This window comes from Salvelinus fontinalis, chromosome 22, assembly GCF_029448725.1.
Source record: "Salvelinus fontinalis isolate EN_2023a chromosome 22, ASM2944872v1, whole genome shotgun sequence".
In the NCBI taxonomy this organism is placed as follows: domain Eukaryota; kingdom Metazoa; phylum Chordata; class Actinopteri; order Salmoniformes; family Salmonidae; genus Salvelinus; species Salvelinus fontinalis.
The window spans coordinates 10,020,025-10,038,744 of NC_074686.1; the positions used below are offsets into that span (position 1 = coordinate 10,020,025).

At 43.2% G+C, this 18,720-nt stretch overlaps 2 protein-coding genes across 2 annotated transcripts; one reads left to right on the forward strand and one right to left on the reverse strand.

The window, feature by feature from the left end:
* The first annotated feature begins 132 nt into the window (after positions 1 to 132).
* vps52 (VPS52 subunit of GARP complex) lies at positions 133 to 12,731 on the forward strand. The gene is made up of 19 exons (XM_055876325.1): positions 133 to 269; positions 869 to 956; positions 1,132 to 1,184; positions 1,345 to 1,420; positions 1,536 to 1,603; positions 1,828 to 2,003; positions 2,192 to 2,342; positions 2,476 to 2,576; positions 2,701 to 2,833; positions 3,075 to 3,266; positions 3,689 to 3,844; positions 4,034 to 4,152; positions 5,460 to 5,583; positions 5,664 to 5,759; positions 5,882 to 5,989; positions 6,303 to 6,368; positions 6,481 to 6,592; positions 11,275 to 11,393; positions 11,649 to 12,731. The coding sequence occupies exons 1-19, from the start codon at positions 180 to 182 to the stop codon at positions 11,793 to 11,795; spliced, it is 2,175 nt and encodes a 724-aa protein (XP_055732300.1). The 5' UTR covers positions 133 to 179; the 3' UTR covers positions 11,796 to 12,731.
* Positions 12,732 to 13,674: 943 nt separating this feature from the next.
* On the reverse strand, positions 13,675 to 18,057 carry LOC129819761 (uncharacterized). The gene is made up of 6 exons (XM_055876330.1): positions 17,928 to 18,057; positions 15,012 to 15,055; positions 14,546 to 14,896; positions 14,195 to 14,464; positions 14,039 to 14,086; positions 13,675 to 13,901 (listed from the first exon to the last, which is right to left on the reverse strand). Exons 1-6 carry the CDS (start codon positions 17,954 to 17,956, stop codon positions 13,822 to 13,824), a joined length of 822 nt encoding a protein of 273 aa, XP_055732305.1. The 5' UTR covers positions 17,957 to 18,057; the 3' UTR covers positions 13,675 to 13,821.
* Positions 18,058 to 18,720: the final 663 nt, after the last annotated feature.

Genomic DNA, 18,720 nt, shown 5'->3' on the forward strand with positions numbered 1-18,720 from the left:
CAATAAATCAAATATACATCACCTTTAAGATTGTGTATATTTGTCTAATAATTGTATTCAACATACATTTATTTTCAACTAATTTCAAAATGATCTTTACTTATTGTTTTTCCTCACGTATCCCGGGGACATTGGGGAAGAGCACACTACCTTTGTAGTTTTTTTTAGGTTTGGAAGCTATGGCGGATAGAGCAGTGACTGCTGCTATGTCCGATGTAAACACAACTGTCAACTCAACGGCGAATTCCATGGCATATTTACAAGATGAGGTGACGTTATCTAACGATCCTGGCATACCATATATGTTTATGTTAACTTGACTGTTCGACGTCTATTGCTCTCCGTGTTCATTACATTGACAACACCAGCATAACTTACGTAGCTAGCGAACTAGATCATCGTCTGATCTGTCTAGTTAGCCAAGCTACTGTTATCTATCTATAACCAGCTACATTTCTGATGATTTACATTACCTGTAGTGTTAGTTGTCGTCGTCGACTGCATCATTCAGAGATGCAAGGCTAGCTAACCAGGCACTGATTTATTGCTATTATGTTTAAAACTATGGTCCGGGGCTTCGTTCCTGCACCAGAGCTAGCAAGTTATCTGCTAAGATGACCCATACCCCAGAAGTCCCCATTGGCCCCAAGTCAGAGTAGACCAGAGCCCTAGACTTTTTAGGGGCTAGGCCTCAGAGGTGGGAAAATATAAAGCAACTGTCTAAAACCTGCAATTGAAAAGGCCTATTTAAGTAGCTAGCGAAGTCTTTACTCTTATGAATGGAGTAGCTAGCTAGCTAAATTAATTGTTATATCTTCCTTTACAAAGTACATCAAAGCCATGTCAATTTACTGTCATTCTTTAACAGATGAAGCCTGACACAGATGCCATGGCCCCTCTCAACCTGGGTGACTTGGACTTGACCACAGATGAGTTCATCTTGGATGAGGTGGACAGTAAGTCCTTCAGCATTATTGTCTTTTCAATGAAGTAATGGTCATATCATCTGGTAAAATTTGTTCATAGCCAAATAGTAATTTAGCTAATTAGTTCAGTGTCTTGGATAAATGTAAGAACAGACCTTTTATGGAGATTTGACTAGCTACTTTCCTTTACTTCACCCCCCCCCAGTTCACATACAGGCAAATCTTGAGGATGACTTGGTGAAGGAGGCACTGAAAACGGTAAGATCATGGTACCACGGCTGCACCATGCATGACCCTAAACATCAACACATTTCAGTTTTAATTTTATTTTCGGTTAGTTTTCATTTTATAGATTGTATATAAGGCTACGTTCCATCAACGGATGGTTTCCTTTCATCTGAATCTCTGTTTCTTTCAGGGAGTTGACCTCCGGCAATACTCTAAACAAGTGGAGGATGAACTTCAACGGATTGAACAAGCCTCCATCAAAGACTGTATCCATTAATGTCTTGAATGATTGTGTGAAAGAATTAGTGCTTTATTTATGGTAATTCCTGATAGATACAGTAGTTCACCCTGATATGTAATCTTTGACCAAGCTTGTGTCAGATATCAAGGAGAGCCAGAATATTGCCTCTCTGCACAACCAGATCACAGCCTGTGACTCCATACTGGAGGTGAGTGGATGATTTCCTCAATCAAAAGTATCAAGTGGCTTCAGAAGTCCATTCTAAACAGATCAAAATTTTTGCATGTGCAGTTGTTTGAAAGAATGCTTTTTCCTGGCAAAAATATGTAACGAAGCCATTGACAAATCTATTTTCTCCCCGCTCTTTCTTGCTCTCTCTCTACCTCCCTCTCTCTCGCTCTATCCCCACCTTTCCCCTCTCTCTCTCTCCAGCGAATGGAGGGCATGCTGAGCGGCTTCCAGAGTGACCTCTCGTCCATCAGCAGTGAGATCCAGACTCTGCAGCAGCAGTCGGTCAGCATGAACATGCGGCTGAAGAACAGGCAGGCCGTACGCAGCCACCTCAGCCAACTGGTGGATGAGCTGGTGGTGCCCGGAGCTATGATCCAGTAAGGGAGTGTGTGTTTTATACAGATTTGTAACGATAGATGTACCTGTATGGTTTTAATGGGAGAGCACATGTCATATTGATGTCTGCAACGAGAAATGTACTTGACGGTCTCTATGATGTTGTAAGTGTTCCTACGGGTAAGCATGTGTTCTAAGAACTGTTCCCCACATGTTGTCCGGTCTGCAGGGTAATCTTGGAGAGCCCGGTGACAGAGCAGGAGTTCCTTGAGCAGCTCCATGAGCTCAACAACAAGATCAACTTTGCCAAAGAGCTCAGCTTCAGGGAAACTTTGGCCTGCTCTGACATCCAGGACATTGTGGACCGCCTCAAAATCAAGGTGAAGATACAGGGAGGGAGAGAAATAGAATGGGATGGGAAGAGGAGAAGGAGATATAAGCGAGGAATAATGGTGTGGAAGGTAACGGAGCAAAGATATTGTGTATAAAACTGGCTTTTATTTTGTTCCACAGGCTGTCACAAAGATCCGAGAATTTATCCTGCAGAAGATTTATTCCTTCAGAAAGCCCATGACCAACTATCAAATCCCTCAGAACACCCTCCTCAAGTACAGGTAATGATATAGGCTTATAACGGGCTTCAAAACCTTCCACATGTTTGGATACCTTGAAACAGACTAAAAAGTACCACCACAATCATGTATCTACCAAAATCTTAAATGTTTCTTCGTACTTTAGGTTTTTTTATCAATTCCTCTTGGCAAACGAAAGGACAGTGGCCAAGGAGATCAGGGATGAGTACGTGGACACCATGAGTAAGATCTACTACAGTTACTTCAAGTCGTACAGCGGCAGGCTCCTCAAAGTACAGGTGAGCGAATGGCACAGGTGCTAAGGGAGTGAAGGAGTTAAAATGCCTTCTCTTGGCTCAATATACAGTACCTTCATTTAGGTTGTCACTGTGAATTGTTCTGGAACAGCTTGCTGCTATAATGTACAGCAAGGGCTATGTTGTGTTTGATGGTACATTTTCAACAGTGTCGAGTATCATATCAGTCAAATTAGCTGATAATATTTAATACTGTTCACATAACATCTTTCTCTGTTGACAGTATGAAGAGGTGGCAGACAAAGATGACTTGATGGGAGTGGAAGACACGGCCAAGAAAGGTTTCTTCTCCAAGCCCTCCCTGAAGAGCAGGAACACCATCTTCACCCTGGGCCAGCGGGGGACCGTGCTGAGCCCTGCCGAGCTGGAGGGGCCCATCCTCATCCCCCACACTGCCCAGAGAGGGGACTGCAGGGTGAGACCACTGGCAGCGCTGTACAACCCAAATCAGACCCTCCAAACTATGCCATGTACTACTGCTTGAGAGTAACAAACATTTTGAATGAAATGAACCTACCTTTTATTATAAGATGTTAAGCACTACTCTGAAATCATTTGAACATGCATAGAGTATAAGGTTGTGAGGTGAAGACACAACGCCAACCCTAAACATCTAGATATCGTTAAGCTGTACTGCTCCAACTCCAATCTGTGCTTCTCTCACTACCTTCTTGTCACCACACACACATCTTAAAGGAATGCACAACGCCACAACTCAGACCACAGATTGACAGTTAAACGCAATGCTTCGCAGAAATGAATGTGGACTCCAGTTATAATATTAACATTGATGTAGATTATCAAGTCACCCAACCAGCCTTCTTCGTCCTCTCTCAGTATCCCTATGAGACACTGTTCCGCAGTCAGCACTACGCCCTCTTGGACAACGGCTGTCGAGAGTTCCTCTTCCTGTCTGACTTCTTCATGGTGGCTGGAAATTCTGCGCTGGACCTCTTCAACAGCGTCATGGGAAAGACGCTCAGCTTGTTCCTGGTACGATAAGACTTTTCACCAAAGCATTGCTGTAAAAGAAATCGTGAAGGCATAACACAGCGTTTTTAACAGTGCAGGGCTTCTTTTTGTGAAATGATCATGATGATGCTCTCTTATGATACGACTAACTCTTTCTCTAACGTACCTATACCCACCTTTCCCTCTCATCCTCTTTCCTTTCCCCTGCAGAAGAGCATGTCCACCTATGTGTCGGACTGCTACGACAGCATCGCCGTGTTCCTGTGTATCCACATCATCCTGCGTTTCAGAGCCATCACAAACAAGAGGACCATCCCAGCCCTGGACAAGTTAGTAGTACTCCATCAGCGCAAAAACTCCATACACTTTTAACTTGGAGCATAATGCTATAGACTTATCCTATTTCCTGCAGTATGCTATACACTCACCGGACAGTTTATTAGGTACCCCGTTCAGGAAAATGGATCGCTCCTGAAGACAGTGAGCCACGTGGCCGTGGCTTGCTATATAAAGCAGGCATACAGGAATCGAGGCATTCAGTTACTGTTTGATTGAACATTAGAATGGGCAAAACGAGTGACCTAAGCGACTTTGAGCGTGGTATGATCGTCGGTGGCAAGCGCGCCGGATCCAGTATCTCAGAAACGGCTGCCCTCCTGGGCTTTTCACTCACGACAGTGTCTAGTGTTTCCCGAGAATGGTGAGACAAACAAAAAACATCCAGTTAGCGGCAGTCCTGTGGACGAAAACAGCTTGTTGACGAGAGTGGTCGAAAGGGAATGGCAAGAATCGTGCAAGCTAACAGGCCACAAATAGACAAATAACGGTACAGCAACACAGTGGTGTGCAGAACGGCATCCCAGAACGCGCAACTCGATCCTTGTCACAGATGGGCTACTGCAGCAGACGACCACACTGGGTTCCACTCATATCAGCTAAAAAACGAGAAGCAGCGGCTCCAGTGGGCACGCGATCACCAACACTGGACGATTGAGGAGTGGAAAAACATCACCTGGTCCGACAAATCCCAGTTCGTGTTGTGTCATGCTGATGGCAGAGTCAGGATTTGGCATAAGCAGCATGAGGCCATGGACCCATCCTGCCTGGTACAGGCTGGTGGCGGTAGTGTACTGGTGTGGGATTATTTTCCTGGCATGTGTTAGGTCCCTTGTAGAATCCATCCCCTGATAAATTCAAGCTGTTCTGGAGGCAAAGGGGGGTCTGACCCGGTACTAGATGGGTGTACCTAATAAACTGCTAGAAGTAAAGGGAAAGTCCGAATTGTTAACTTATGATACAGTAGTCTTTTTACTGTATGTACTGTAAAATGTAACGTTTGGGGCCTGACATGCTGATGTCATTTTTTTCATGAAAATGGTCCTGAGTGGCTCAGTTGGTAGAGCATGGCGCTTGCAATGTCAGGGTTGTGGGTTCAATTCCCACGGGGGGACCAGTACAAAAAAGTTTGAAAATGTATGCACTCACTACTTTACGCCGTCTGCAAAACGACTAAAACGTCAAATGAAAATCACATATTGACGTCAATGGATTTGATACAGATTTGTTCAATGAAAACACATCTTAACTCAGAATCCACCCTTGATGCTTATGTGACTGTTTCTCCGTGGGTTGCCAGGTACTGGGATGCGGTGCTGGAGCTGCTGTGGCCCAGGTTTGAGCTTATCCTGGAGATGAACATTCAGAGCATCCGCAACACGGATCCTCAAAAACTGGGCGTGCTGGACACCAGACCACACTATGTATGAATACACACACACAGATGTTTTATGTATCATTATCTAATAATACCAGACAGTTGTTGACACCAGTTGTGTTTCAGATCACACGCAGATATGCAGAGTTCTCTTCTGCCATAGTCAGCATTAACCAGACATTCACCAGCGAGCGAACCCACACCCTCCTTGGCCAACTGCAGGTACACAACTAAACAATAATAAAAACAGTAAGACAGTAGAAATAGTGGGGATCCTACAATAAGCATAAACATTTGATATAGTGCTTTGTGTGATTTGATATAGCTAACACTGGTATTTTCAGGTTGAAGTGGAGAACTTTGTCCTGAAGATGGCTGCAGAGTTCCCTTCACGCAGGGACCAGCTCATCTTCCTCATCAACAACTACGACATGATGCTCAGTGTACTCATGGTGAGAATAACACAAGTTTAAAACCATAAACATGAACGATTCACTTATTTACCCACCTGAAATGACTCCTTCATTCAGTCATTTACATTAAAATGTTAGTCATTTAGCAGACTCTCTTATCCAGAGTGACTTACAGGAGCAATTAGGTGCCTTGCTCAAGGGCACATAGATTTTTCACCTCGTCGGCTCTGGGATTCGAACCAGCGACCTTTGGGTTACTGGACCAATGCTCTTAACCGCTAGGCTGTGTCTTGTGAATATACAGAATTGAAAGATGTCATGCTGTTTTCCTCTCTTTCTCTCCATATCATAGGAGAGGGCAGCTGATGACAGTAAAGAGGTTGAGGGCTTCCAACAGCTCCTCCAGGCCAGGAGTCAGGTAAACCTGCACAGGGATTCTGGGAAATTGAGTTTTGTCATGTGTGGCAGATTCACAGATAGTCAGTTTACTCAAAGTATTTACTCCAATGAAATCTTTCTCCTTTCATCAGGAGTTTATTGAGGAGATTCTGTCCTCTCCCTTTGGTGGCATGATAGCATTTGTGAAGGAGAGCGAGGCGCTGACGGAGAAAGGGCAGCTGGATAGACTAAAGAATGACGAAGGTGAGTATAGAGAAAAGATGCAGACCCTTTTATAATGGAATTCTTTGCCGAATGTTTTCATGATTATACAGTTGAAGTCGGGAGTTTACATACACTTAGTTTGGAGTCATTAAAACTCGTTTTTCAACCACTCCACGATTTTCTTGTTAACAAACTATAGTTTTGGCAAGTCAGTTAGGACATCTACTTTGTGCATGACACAAGTCATTTTTCCAACAATTGTTTCCAGACAGATTATTTCATTTATAATTCACTGTATTACAATTCCAGTGGGTCAGAAGTTTACATACACTAAGTTGACTGTGCCTTTAAACAACTTGGAAAATTCCAGAAAATTATGTAATTCTTTAGAAGCTTCTGATAGGCTTATTGACATCATTTGAGTCAATTAGAGGTGTACCTGTAGATGTATTTCAAGGCCTACCTTCATACTCGGCGCCTCTTTGCTTGACATCATGGGAAAATCAAAAGAAATCAGAAAATAAATTGTAGACCTCCACAAGTCTGGTTCATCCTTGGGAGCAATTTCCAAACACCTGAAGGTACCACGTTCATCTGTACAAACAATAGTACGCAAGTATAAACACCACGCAGCCGTCATACCGCTCAGGAAGGAGACGGGTTCTGTCTCCTAGAGATGAACGTACTTTGGTGCGTGAAGTGCAAATCAATCCCAGAACAACACCCAAGGACCTTGTGAAGATGCTGGAGGAAACCGGTACAAAAGTATCTATCCACAGTAAAACGAGTCCCATTTCGACATAACCTGAAAGGCAACGGCCTAGTAAGGAAGAAGCCACTGCTCCAAAACCACCATTAAAAGAAACAGACTATGGTTTGCAACTGCACGTGGGGACAAAGATCGTACTTTTTGGAGAAATGTCCTCTGGTCTGATGAAACAAAATAGAACTGTTTGGCCATAATGACCATTGTTATGTTTGGAGGAAAAAGGGGGACGCTTGCAAGCCGAAGAACACCATCCCAACCGTGAAGCACGGGGGTGTCAGCATCATGTTGTGGGGGTACTTTGCTGCAGGAGGCACTGGTGCACTTCACAAAATAGATAGCATCACGAGGAAGGAAAATTATGTGGATATATTAAAGCAACATTTCAAGACATCAGTAAGGAAGTTAAAGCTTGGTCGCAAATGGGTCTTCCAAATGGACAATGACCCCAAGCATACTTCCAAAGTTGTGGCAAAATGGCTTAAGGACAACAAAGTCAAGGTATTGGAGTGGCCATCACAAAGCCCTGACCTCAATGCTATAGCAAATTTGTGAGCAGAACTGAAAAGGTGTGTGTGAGAAAGGAGGCCTGCAAATCTGACTCAGTTACACCAGCTCTGTCAGGAGGAATGGGGCAAAATTCACCCAACTTATTGTGGGAAGCTTGTGGAAGGCTACCCAAAAAGTTTGACCCAAGTTAAACCATTTTAAAGGCAATGCTACCAAATACTAATTGAGTGTATGTAAACTTCTGACCCACTGGGAATGTGATGAAAGAAATAAAAGCTGAAATAAATCACTCTACTATTATTCTGACGTTTCACATTCTTAAAATAAAGTGGTGATCCAACTGACCTAAAACGGAATTTTGACTAGGATTAAATGTCAGGAGTTGTAAAAAACTGAGTTAAAATGTATTTGACTAAGGTGTATGTAAACTTCCGACTTCAGCTGTACATATAATTGGTTATGTTTATGATAGAGATACATTTGTTTATGCAAATGCCTGTGCATTTACCAGGGCCAAGATATCCTGTGGTGTGACACAGGGTTCAATAATTGTTATTCCTAATCTATATCAATGACTTTACTGCTGGGTCTTCTACCGTACTTCCCCTTCTCTTTGCTGATCATACCAATTTGATTTTATCACACAATTTTGATTCACTAATTAATGAGACCAACTCAGGTATGGCCACATTTTCTGAATGGTTCCAGATAAATAAATAATATTTAAATGTTTAAAAAAAATCCTACTTAATTGTATTCACTAGTAAGAATAAGAAATATTGTAAAATAAGAGCCAGAATCTCAATTGGTGGGAATAAAATCCACTAGATCCACATCCACTAGATTCCTTCGATTTATAATTGATGAAAAGTTATCCTGGAAAGATCATATTCAATTTGTCTGTAGCAAAGTACTGAAATCTGTACCAATATCTAATTTACTGTAATATTGTCTGGGCCAGTATATGCCTCCTACCTACACAAATTACTCATAACATCTTCAAGACTAGCCAGCTCCTTTAATTACCTGGCTTTACGACATGAATTTACCCAATTATGCACTTTTGTCTACAAATACTCATACCCCCAGACAGTTTACCAAAACCCTTCAATGGATTCTTCCAGGTTAATTCTGACATCCATCTACAGTGGGGAGAACAAGTATTTGATACACTGCCGATTTTGCAGGTTTTCCTACTTACAAAGCATGTAGAGGTCTGTAATTTTTATCATAGGTACACTTCAACTGTGAGAGACGGAATTTAAAACAAAAATCCAGAAAATCACATTGTATGATTTTTAAGTAATTAATTCGCATTTTATTGCATGACATAAGTATTTGATCACCTACCAACCAGTAAGAATTCCGTCTCTCACAGACCTGTTAGTTTTTCCTTAAGAAGCCCTCCTGTTCTCCACGCATTACCTGTATTAACTGCACCTGTTTGAACTCGTTACCTGTATAAAAGACACCTGTCCACCCACTCAATCAAACAGACTCCAACCTCTCCACAATGGCCAAGACCAGAGAGCTGTGTAAGGACATCAGGGATAAAATTGTAGACCTGCACAAGGCTGGGATGGGCTACAGGACAATAGGTAAGCAGCTTGGTGAGAAGGCAACAACTGTTGGCGCAATTATTAGAAAATGGAAGAAGTTCAAGATGACGGTCAATCACCCTCGGTCTGGGGCTCCATGCAAGATCTCACCTCGTGGGGCATCAATGATCATGAGGAAGGTGAGGGATCAGCCCAGAACTACACGGCAGGACCTGCTCAATGACCTGAAGAGAGCTGGGACCACAGTCTCAAAGAAAACCATTAGTAACACACTACGCCGTCATGGATTAAAATCCTGCAGCGCACGCAAGGTCCCCCTGCTCAAGCCAGCGCATGTCCAGGCCCGTCTGAAGTTTGCCAATGACCATCTGGATGATCCAGAGGAGGAATTGGAGAAGGTCATGTGGTCTGATGAGACAAAAATAGAGCTTTTTGGTCTAAACTCCACTCGCCGTGTTTGGAGGAAGAAGAAGGATTAGTACAACCCCAAGAACACCATCCTAACCGTGAAGCTTGGAGGTGGAAACATCATTCTTGGGGATGCTTTTCTGCAAAGGGGACAGGACGACTGCACCGTATTGAGGGGAGGATGGATGGGGCCATGCATCGCGAGATCTTGGCCAACAACCTCCTTCCCTCAGTAAGAGCATTGAAGATAGGTCGTGGCTGGGTCTTCCAGCATGACAACGACCCGAAACACACAGCCAGGGCAACTAAGGAGTGGCTCCGTAAGAAGCATCTCAAGGTCCTGGAGTGGCCTAGCCAGTCTCCAGACCTGAACCCAATAGAAAATCTTTGGAGGGAGCTGAAAGTCCGTATTGCCCAGCGACAGCCCCGAAACCTGAAGGATCTGGAGAAGGTCTGTATGGAGGAGTGGGCCAAAATCCCTGCTGCAGTGTGTGCAAACCTGGTCAAGAACTACAGGAAACGTATGATCTCTGTAATTGCAAACAAAGGTTTCTGTACCAAATATTAAATTCTGCTTTTCTGATGTATCAAATACTTATGTCATGCAATAAAATGCAAATTAATTACTTAAAAATCATACAATGTGATTTTCTGGATTTTTGTTTTAGATTCCGTCTCTCACAGTTGAAGTGTACCTGTGATAAAAATTACAGACCTCTACATGCTTTGTAAGTAGGAAAACCTGCAAAATCGGCAGTGTATCAAATACTTGTTCTCCCCACTGTATATAACACAAGACACTGTGATAACCTTCACCCTCCCCATTGCTGCATCTCACATAGTCAATTCTCTATCAGATACAGAGGTACAATACTCTGGAATTCTTATCTTCACATTGCCAAAATATCATCATCCCTCAATAACTTCAAGTGACGACTGGGGGTCCGCCTGATGAACCAAACTACCCAATAAGCCCCTCTATGTAGCCTAACTCTCACACTCACATGCGCACGGACACACACACACATTGTTTTTGTATACTGAGTATATCATGTACAATTATAATTAATATGCTTTGTTTAAGTGATTGAACACTTTTTATTTTATTTTTTTACTTACATTTGTGATGTGGTTTTCATATCAGCCCTTATGGACTTCCAACCTCATCTGCACACTCTTTTTTACCAGTTTTTATCTGTACGGTTTTGTCTTTCACTTCTTTTATTTGGTGCGAATAAATGAAACCTAAGAATGTGCCCGTTTCCACGGTAACCTTCTCTTTACTTCTACTTTTCCTCCTGTCCTGACTCATTGTTTATTTACCTCCACTGTTTGGACCGTTTGTTTCTACTCTCTTGTTTGACTTTCCACCATAACAATTGTCTTACATTTCTCCCACACCTTTTCACACCCATGCCATCTCTAAACTTATATTGTTTTCTTCTTCCCCCCCTTTTTCCTTCTTTCTTTTCTCTTAGCCCGAATCACCCAGCTGGTCAGGGGTTTCTCCAGCACATGGAAACAGTCTGTGGAGGCTCTGAGTCAGGACGTCATGAGGTCCTTCACCAACTTCAAGAACGGCACTGGCATCATTCAGGTACTGCCCTCAGAGCAAGCACAAACGGATGCACTGGCCGAAAACACGTTCTAAACCAGTAAAATAATTGTATGTAATTAAAGGCTATACAGAACGTTTGCCCCTAGGGGTGCTCTTAAGCCAAAAAGGGGTCCCTTAAATCGACAGATATGTAACATTTTTAATATTTAGGCAACCGTGAGCCACGGGCTGTTATTGTTTTTCTTCTTTTAAGCTTATTATTCAACTTTTGACTGCTGTCCTCCTATCCTCCAGGGGGCGCTCACTCAGCTGATCCAGTACTACCATGGCTTCCACAAGGTACTGTCCCAGCCCACCTTTCGCAGCCTGGCCGTGCGCTCTGAGCTCATCAACCTGCACCACCTCATGGTCGAAGTCAAGAAACACAAGCCCAACTTCTAACTGGACACTCCAAGAGTAGACTTAGGAATGATGTGATGGTTTAAATGAAGGAGCTCAAAATCTGACATGGCCTGATTGGAAACAAGTGAAAGAGTATATCCCTTTGCTCGTGACATCACTCCACTGATTTAAAGACTGTATTGCGCGTGGGAACCTGTCGTTTATGATTTGACCAATGTCAATGGGTAAGGTGTTGTGTAAAAGTGCTACCTTTTATTTCATGGGTGCTGGGTTCTTTGTTTTTTCGGGAGGGGATAAAGAGACAGAAATAGGATGAGGGAAGGTTCAGTGGTTATGGGGATTGACAGGAGAGATTATAGAAATCAAAGGCTGTCAGAAGAAACGGGGTAGATGATCTATTCCATTCAGGGGTGCACGACTCGAGTTGTGCTTGTTTTGGCTTTCGTCTTATCACATAATTTAACAATTACTGGTTTATGCGTGAACTCTCCTGGTTTCCCAAGTATAATCCAGGCTGGTTAGAAGGCAAGGGCAAAAACCACCAAACACTGCGGCCCTCAGAGCTGTGCACCCCTAGTTTATTAGGAGTTTGAGAGGGAGGAGCAGGAAAGGGGAGGGATTGGCATCTCCTGGGCCCCTGTTGTGTTCTGATGTGTATACTGTAACTGTAGATGATAACATATTGGAATGTATTAATTTAAGTGTAATATACTTGCAAGGCTGTAAAGGACCATCACATGGCTGTCATTTTCAATGCTTTATTTAACATAAATTAAGATTACATTGCTGTTTTAAATTGAACACCAAAACAACTCACACTTTCATTTGATTGTATGATATACTTTTTTGTGAATATAATGCTCATACAAATGTTGGTTTCATGGCTGTGGCCTTGCCCAGTCATGTGAAATCCCTAGATTAGGGCCTGATTGATTTCCTAATATGAACTGTAACTCAGTAAAATCGTTGAAATTGTTGCATGTTGCGTTTATATTTTTGCTCAGTATATATTACTATCATAGAATATTTACAAACACTGAACTTCCAAACTAAACATGGTGCTTTCAGGTTATTTGTACAAATCAAACCCATTAAAGCTAGAATCCTTAAATGAAACAATAACAAAGCAGCCACCCGCCTGTGTTTTGGTAAGAAGATAAGGGATGAGCCTGGAGAAATGTAGCCACTCAAATCCATAGACAGAGCTATGGTGCCAAGGACTGACCATCCATGATATCAACATTACAGGTTTAACATTTGCATTCTTTACTAACATTGGAGTAAAACAAGCATGTATTTGGGGTTCTGATATATACATTGTATTCTTCAAGAATTAATGAGTATATCATTCATTTAGCAACTAAGGATTCCAGCTTTAATGATGTGGAGTGAATAAACCATGTTTTAGGATGATTTAAAGAGAATGAGTTCATTTCAACTTTTAATTGTTACTGAATTGGATTGACCCAAACTCTGTAGAATACAATAGTAGGCTATACAGTGAGAAATCAATGTGACCGTAGCGGAGGGGAAAAAGGGGCGTCACCCTGAACACAATTGGCCGGTTTTACGGACCCAGATTAAACCTAGTCCTGGACAAACAACCACTTTCGAAAGAGATTCTCCGTTGAGCATGCTTTTTAGTCAAGGACTATAATTAAACTGCGTTCAGGAAACTGGCTCAACCATCTTTTATTTGAGGTAAAAGGTGCACTGGAGCCCACTGCCCAGACTACAACCAACATTTTATTAGCCTTTGTTATATTTAACTTTTGCTTAGCGAGGGGCAAGCACTACGCCACTCTGATTGGCTTACATGGCCCAAGGGTGTCGCAGACTCTACATGTTGAATTGGGGAAGAAGACCACCACACACAACCACACATCAGGTGGTCCCTAACAACATACCAAGGTGACCACATACTGCTTTCAGACAACCATCGGACCAGTATGTCTTCCCTCTATGCCTATAGACCAAAAATCACTTTCAATGGATGAAAGTGCGTTTTAGTATAGGGGTTTGTTTATTTGGTTCTGGGAAACTAGCCCAAAAGGTTTAAACCTTGTTAGAGATGTTGAATCAGAGGACTGATCAGCAGGACAAAAACAATGAGCAGAGAGGAGGACCTGTAAACAGTCGATTTACCTAGAGAGACGGAGAAGAGAGAGAGAACTTGTTCAAAATGTACTATTATTGTCCATCAGTCTTCTACAGTGTCATGAACTTGGTATACTTGCCTTGAATAAGTCATCTCAATTATTTAATTTACTTCAGTCTCTTACCTACAGGTTTGTCCTGGATGTGGATAATCTTTTGAGTTTTAGCAACTTCTGTGGGATACAAAATGTAAAATGTTAGCAGCGGTTGAATGTGTTTACAGATACATCACAAAAAAATAAGCAAAGTTTACGCATTAGTATTTGAGGCCATTTTATTACCTTCCACTGTGAGTTGCACAGTGCTCACCGAAAGCCCATGGGAATCCAGCACTTTATAAGTCCCAGAGTTGTCCATCCTTAACCCTCTGAGGACCACCACCCCTTCAGCCTCCTCAAGACGACCCCTGTTGACCTTCTCGTCACCCCTCATCCACAGGACCTTCCACTCTGTGCTGTTCCTCCCTTGGAAGACCACTCTCATGGCCTGTGGAGTGTGGAGCTTCAGGACCAGGTCTTCACCCATGCCCATTGACAGCTTGGACTTATGGTCTGGAGACAATAAGGAGAGATGAGGCTAACGAAATAAAACAACTATTTCAGCTCAGGTCTGACCTGTAGATCTATCCTTACCATAGACTGAGAGTTGGACACTCTGGATGAACACCCGCCTTTCCCTCCTTGTCCTGTCAACCACCATGAAGCTCTCGTAAAGCCCCACATCCCCAAACTGCACGTCGCGCAAGATCAGAGAGCAGTCGCCCTCCCAAAGCTTTTCCCCAGGTACCTCCAGCCGCCCCTCAAACTCGCTGGCCTGCCACCGTTGCTCCCCGTTCTGCTCAAACACGGGCGCATCGGGTGTCTGCCATTGGACGTGGCAAACTGTGACGTTGTCTAGCTGGGACTTCCATTTGCAAGGAAGGATGGCTTGGCTTCCAACAGGGGAAGAGATGGAGACAGGGCCAGAGGGCAGGGAGTAGGAGGCTGTAGGAGAGAGATGGAACAAATGTCTAGAAAATCATATACATTTTTGTTATGTTATTATTATTATTATTATGTACTCAATTAGAACTTGTGGATAGAGTTAATTTATACTCACCAACACAGCCCACAATCCACAGACAATGAAGATGTATAACATGTCTAAAAAAAAGAAAAAAGACGGATAAGGGGATTTCATGATATACACTGCTCAAAAAAATAAAGGGAACACTTAAACAACACAATGTAACTCCAAGTCAATCACACTTCTGTGAAATCAAACTGTCCACTTAGGAAGCAACACTGATTGACAATACATTTCACATGCTGTTGTGCAAATGGAATAGACAAAAGGTGGAAATTATAGGCAATTAGCAAGACACCCCCAAAAAAGGAGTGATTCTGCAGGTGGTGACCACAGACCACTTCTCAGTTCCTATGCTTCCTGGCTGATGTTTTGGTCACTTTTGAATGCTGGCGGTGCTCTCACTCTAGTGGTAGCATGAGACGGAGTCTACAACCCACACAAGTGGCTCAGGTAGTGCAGTTCATCCAGGATGGCACATCAATGCGAGCTGTGGCAAAAAGGTTTGCTGTGTCTGTCAGCGTAGTGTCCAGAGCATGGAGGCGCTACCAGGAGACAGGCCAGTACATCAGGAGACGTGGAGGAGGCCGTAGGAGGGCAACAACCCAGCAGCAGGACCGCTACCTCCGCCTTTGTGCAAGGAGGTGCACTGCCAGCGCCCTGCAAAATGACCTCCAGCAGGCCACAAATGTGCATGTGTCTGCTCAAACGGTCATAAACAGACTCCATGAGGGTGGTATGAGGGCCCGACGTCCACAGGTGGGGGTTGTGCTTACAGCCCAACACCGTGCAGGACGTTTGGCATTTGCCAGAGAACACCAATATTGGCAAATTCGCCACTGGCGCCCTGTGCTCTTCACAGATGAAAGCAGGTTCACACTGAGCACATGAGCACATGTGACAGACGTGACAGAGTCTGGAGACGCCGTGGAGAACGTTCTGCTGCCTGCAACATCCTCCAGCATGACCGGTTTGGTGATGGGTCAGTCATGGTGTGGGGTGGCATTTCTTTGTGGGGCCGCACAGCCCTCCATGTGCTCGCCAGAGGTAGCCTGACTGCCATTAGGTACCGAGATGAGATCCTCAGACCCCTTGTGAGACCATATGCTGACACATGCACATTTGTGGCCTGCTGGAGGTCATTTTGCAGGGCTCTGGCAGTGCACCTCCTTGCACAAAGGCGGAGGTAGCGGTCCTGCTGCTGGGTTGTTGCCCTCCTACGGCCTCCTCCGCGTCTCCTGATGTACCGGCCTGTCTCCTGGTAGCGCCTACATGCTCTGGACACTACGCTGACAGACACAGCAAACCTTTTTGCCACAGCTCGCATTGATGTGCCATCCTGGATGAACTGCACTACCTGAGCCACTTGTGTGGGTTGTAGACTCCGTCTCATGCTACCACTAGAGTGAGAGCACCGCCAGCATTCAAAAGTGACCAAAACATCAGCCCGGAAGCATAGGAACTGAGAAGTGGTCTGTGGTCACCACCTGCAGAATCACTCCTTTTTTGGGGGTGTCTTGCTAATTGCCTATAATTTCCACCTTTTGTCTATTCCATTTGCACAACAGCATGTGGAATTTATTGTCAATCAGTGTTGCTTCCTAAGTGGACAGTTTGATTTCACAGAAGTGTGATTGACTTGGAGTTACATTGTGTTGTTTAAGTGTTCCCTTTATTTTTTTGAGCAGTGTATATACAGTACCAGTACCATGCAATTGTGTTCACTGTCCGTAGCTTATTTCTACCCATGCCATAACCCCACCGCCACCATGGGGCACTCTGTTCACAATGTTGACATCAGAAAACCGCTACACCTGGGCTGCGGTTGTGATGTCGGTCAGACGTACTGCCAAATTCTCGAAAACAACGTTTTTGGTAGATACATTCAAATTAAATTCTCAGGCAGCAGCTCTGGTGGACATTGCACGCTCCCAAAACACTTGAGACATCCGTGGCATTGTGTTACGTGACAAAACTGCGGTCTTTTATTGTCCTCAGCAAAAGGTGCAATTGTGTAATGATCATGCTCTTTAATCATCTTATTGATATGCCACACCTGTCAGGTGGATAGATTATCTTGGCAAAGGAGAAACGCTCACTAACAGGGATGTAAACAAACATTTGAGAGAAATAAGCTTTTTTGTGCATATTAAACATTTCTGGGATCTTTTATTTCAGCTCATGAAACATGGGACCAACACTGTCAGCAGCATATCTGTAGACACTTCTGCCACACCTTCATTTATGAAATGGGGGGTGAAAAACATGCTATTCTCATGCTTAAATTCAAGGTCAGAATAGCATAGAGAGAAAAGTGCATGAAAAGGGAATTATGTTCCACTTATGCGTGCATAACTCGGGACGAAATGCACCCCTTGATGCACAGCCATATCATTATATCGTTATATTATTATATAACATCATTATGCAAAAACTGTAAAACAAAAGCCACAATTAGAAAAAAACGAAATATGTTTTACTTTCATATACTGCAAAATGATCTCAAATATTTGTAAAGTTTAAACCTCACTAGCATATTTGGCACTTGATGTGAAATCAGTTTCGTTTTGCCTCCTGTGGGCGTTTCTAAAATAGAACGATATAGTTTCAATTGAGTCTCTATTGAGACTGGCTGCGAGCCCTGCTCTGAAAACGAAACTTGATGAATATTGCGGTGCTAAGGAACCATGCATCTCATCTAGTAAACAAACTTGTCCACATATGATGACATCCACCAAGAAATGCATACATCTCCTCGTTTAAATGAGTTGCACGATGTGAGCACATAGCCTAGCGCAGCTCAGTGAATTAGAACAGTCAAGAAGCAGTTAAACAGTATCAATCAGACTGCAGATACAAATGCATTTTTTTCTATTTCACTCTAAGAATTCTTTAGATTATTTGCTAAATAATATGCAAATTAAAATTAAATACATATGTGTCTCTTACCGGTCTCGGTTTATGCCATGCATTTTCATTGCAACAGGCTGCTAGTTGGTTGACTCCTTCAGCTTCCAAGTTGTGAGCCTGAGCAGCCGCAGCAAGCAAGGCAGTGCAAGCCCCAGCCGCGTCATCTGAGCTACCAGAAACGAAACTTATGGAAAGAATGTATTTACTAATTACAGAGTATTTCCATTTTAAGTATGGGGAACTTCGCAGGAAACACAACCTAAGCCTTGCAAGCTACATTGTCCAAAACCGCAGCTCAGCCTCAGACGCAAACAATGTCAAATGTGGTGGTCTTTCTCGGGTACATAAGCATTTCCCCATTCAATCCATTACCATATACTGTACCATAGGCTTTCTCTTTAGTACTTCATTAGGGTTGTCTAGTGGGGAATAGACTGTCATCTTCACAGGTGAAATATCGTGCGATTATGGGGAAATGTGTCTACCTGATCATTTTATTTTGTAAGTATATTGATGGATGGTGAGACTGACTGACTGATTGATTGATAGAAAGACAGACATGTAGGTACTGATACTAGATAGATAGATAGATAGATAGATAGATAGATAGATAGATAGCAGAGGACGCTAGTGGACGGGGCTACACGAGGACGGGCTCATTGTAATGGCTGGAATGTAATTGACAGAACGGTGTCAATGTGGTTTCCATATGTTTGATACCATTTAATTTACTCCATTCCAGCCATTACAATGAGCACGTCCTCCTATAGTCTCCCACCAGCCGACACTGATAGTTTGCAAATGGGTTTAATAAACTATTAAATGTTCTTTT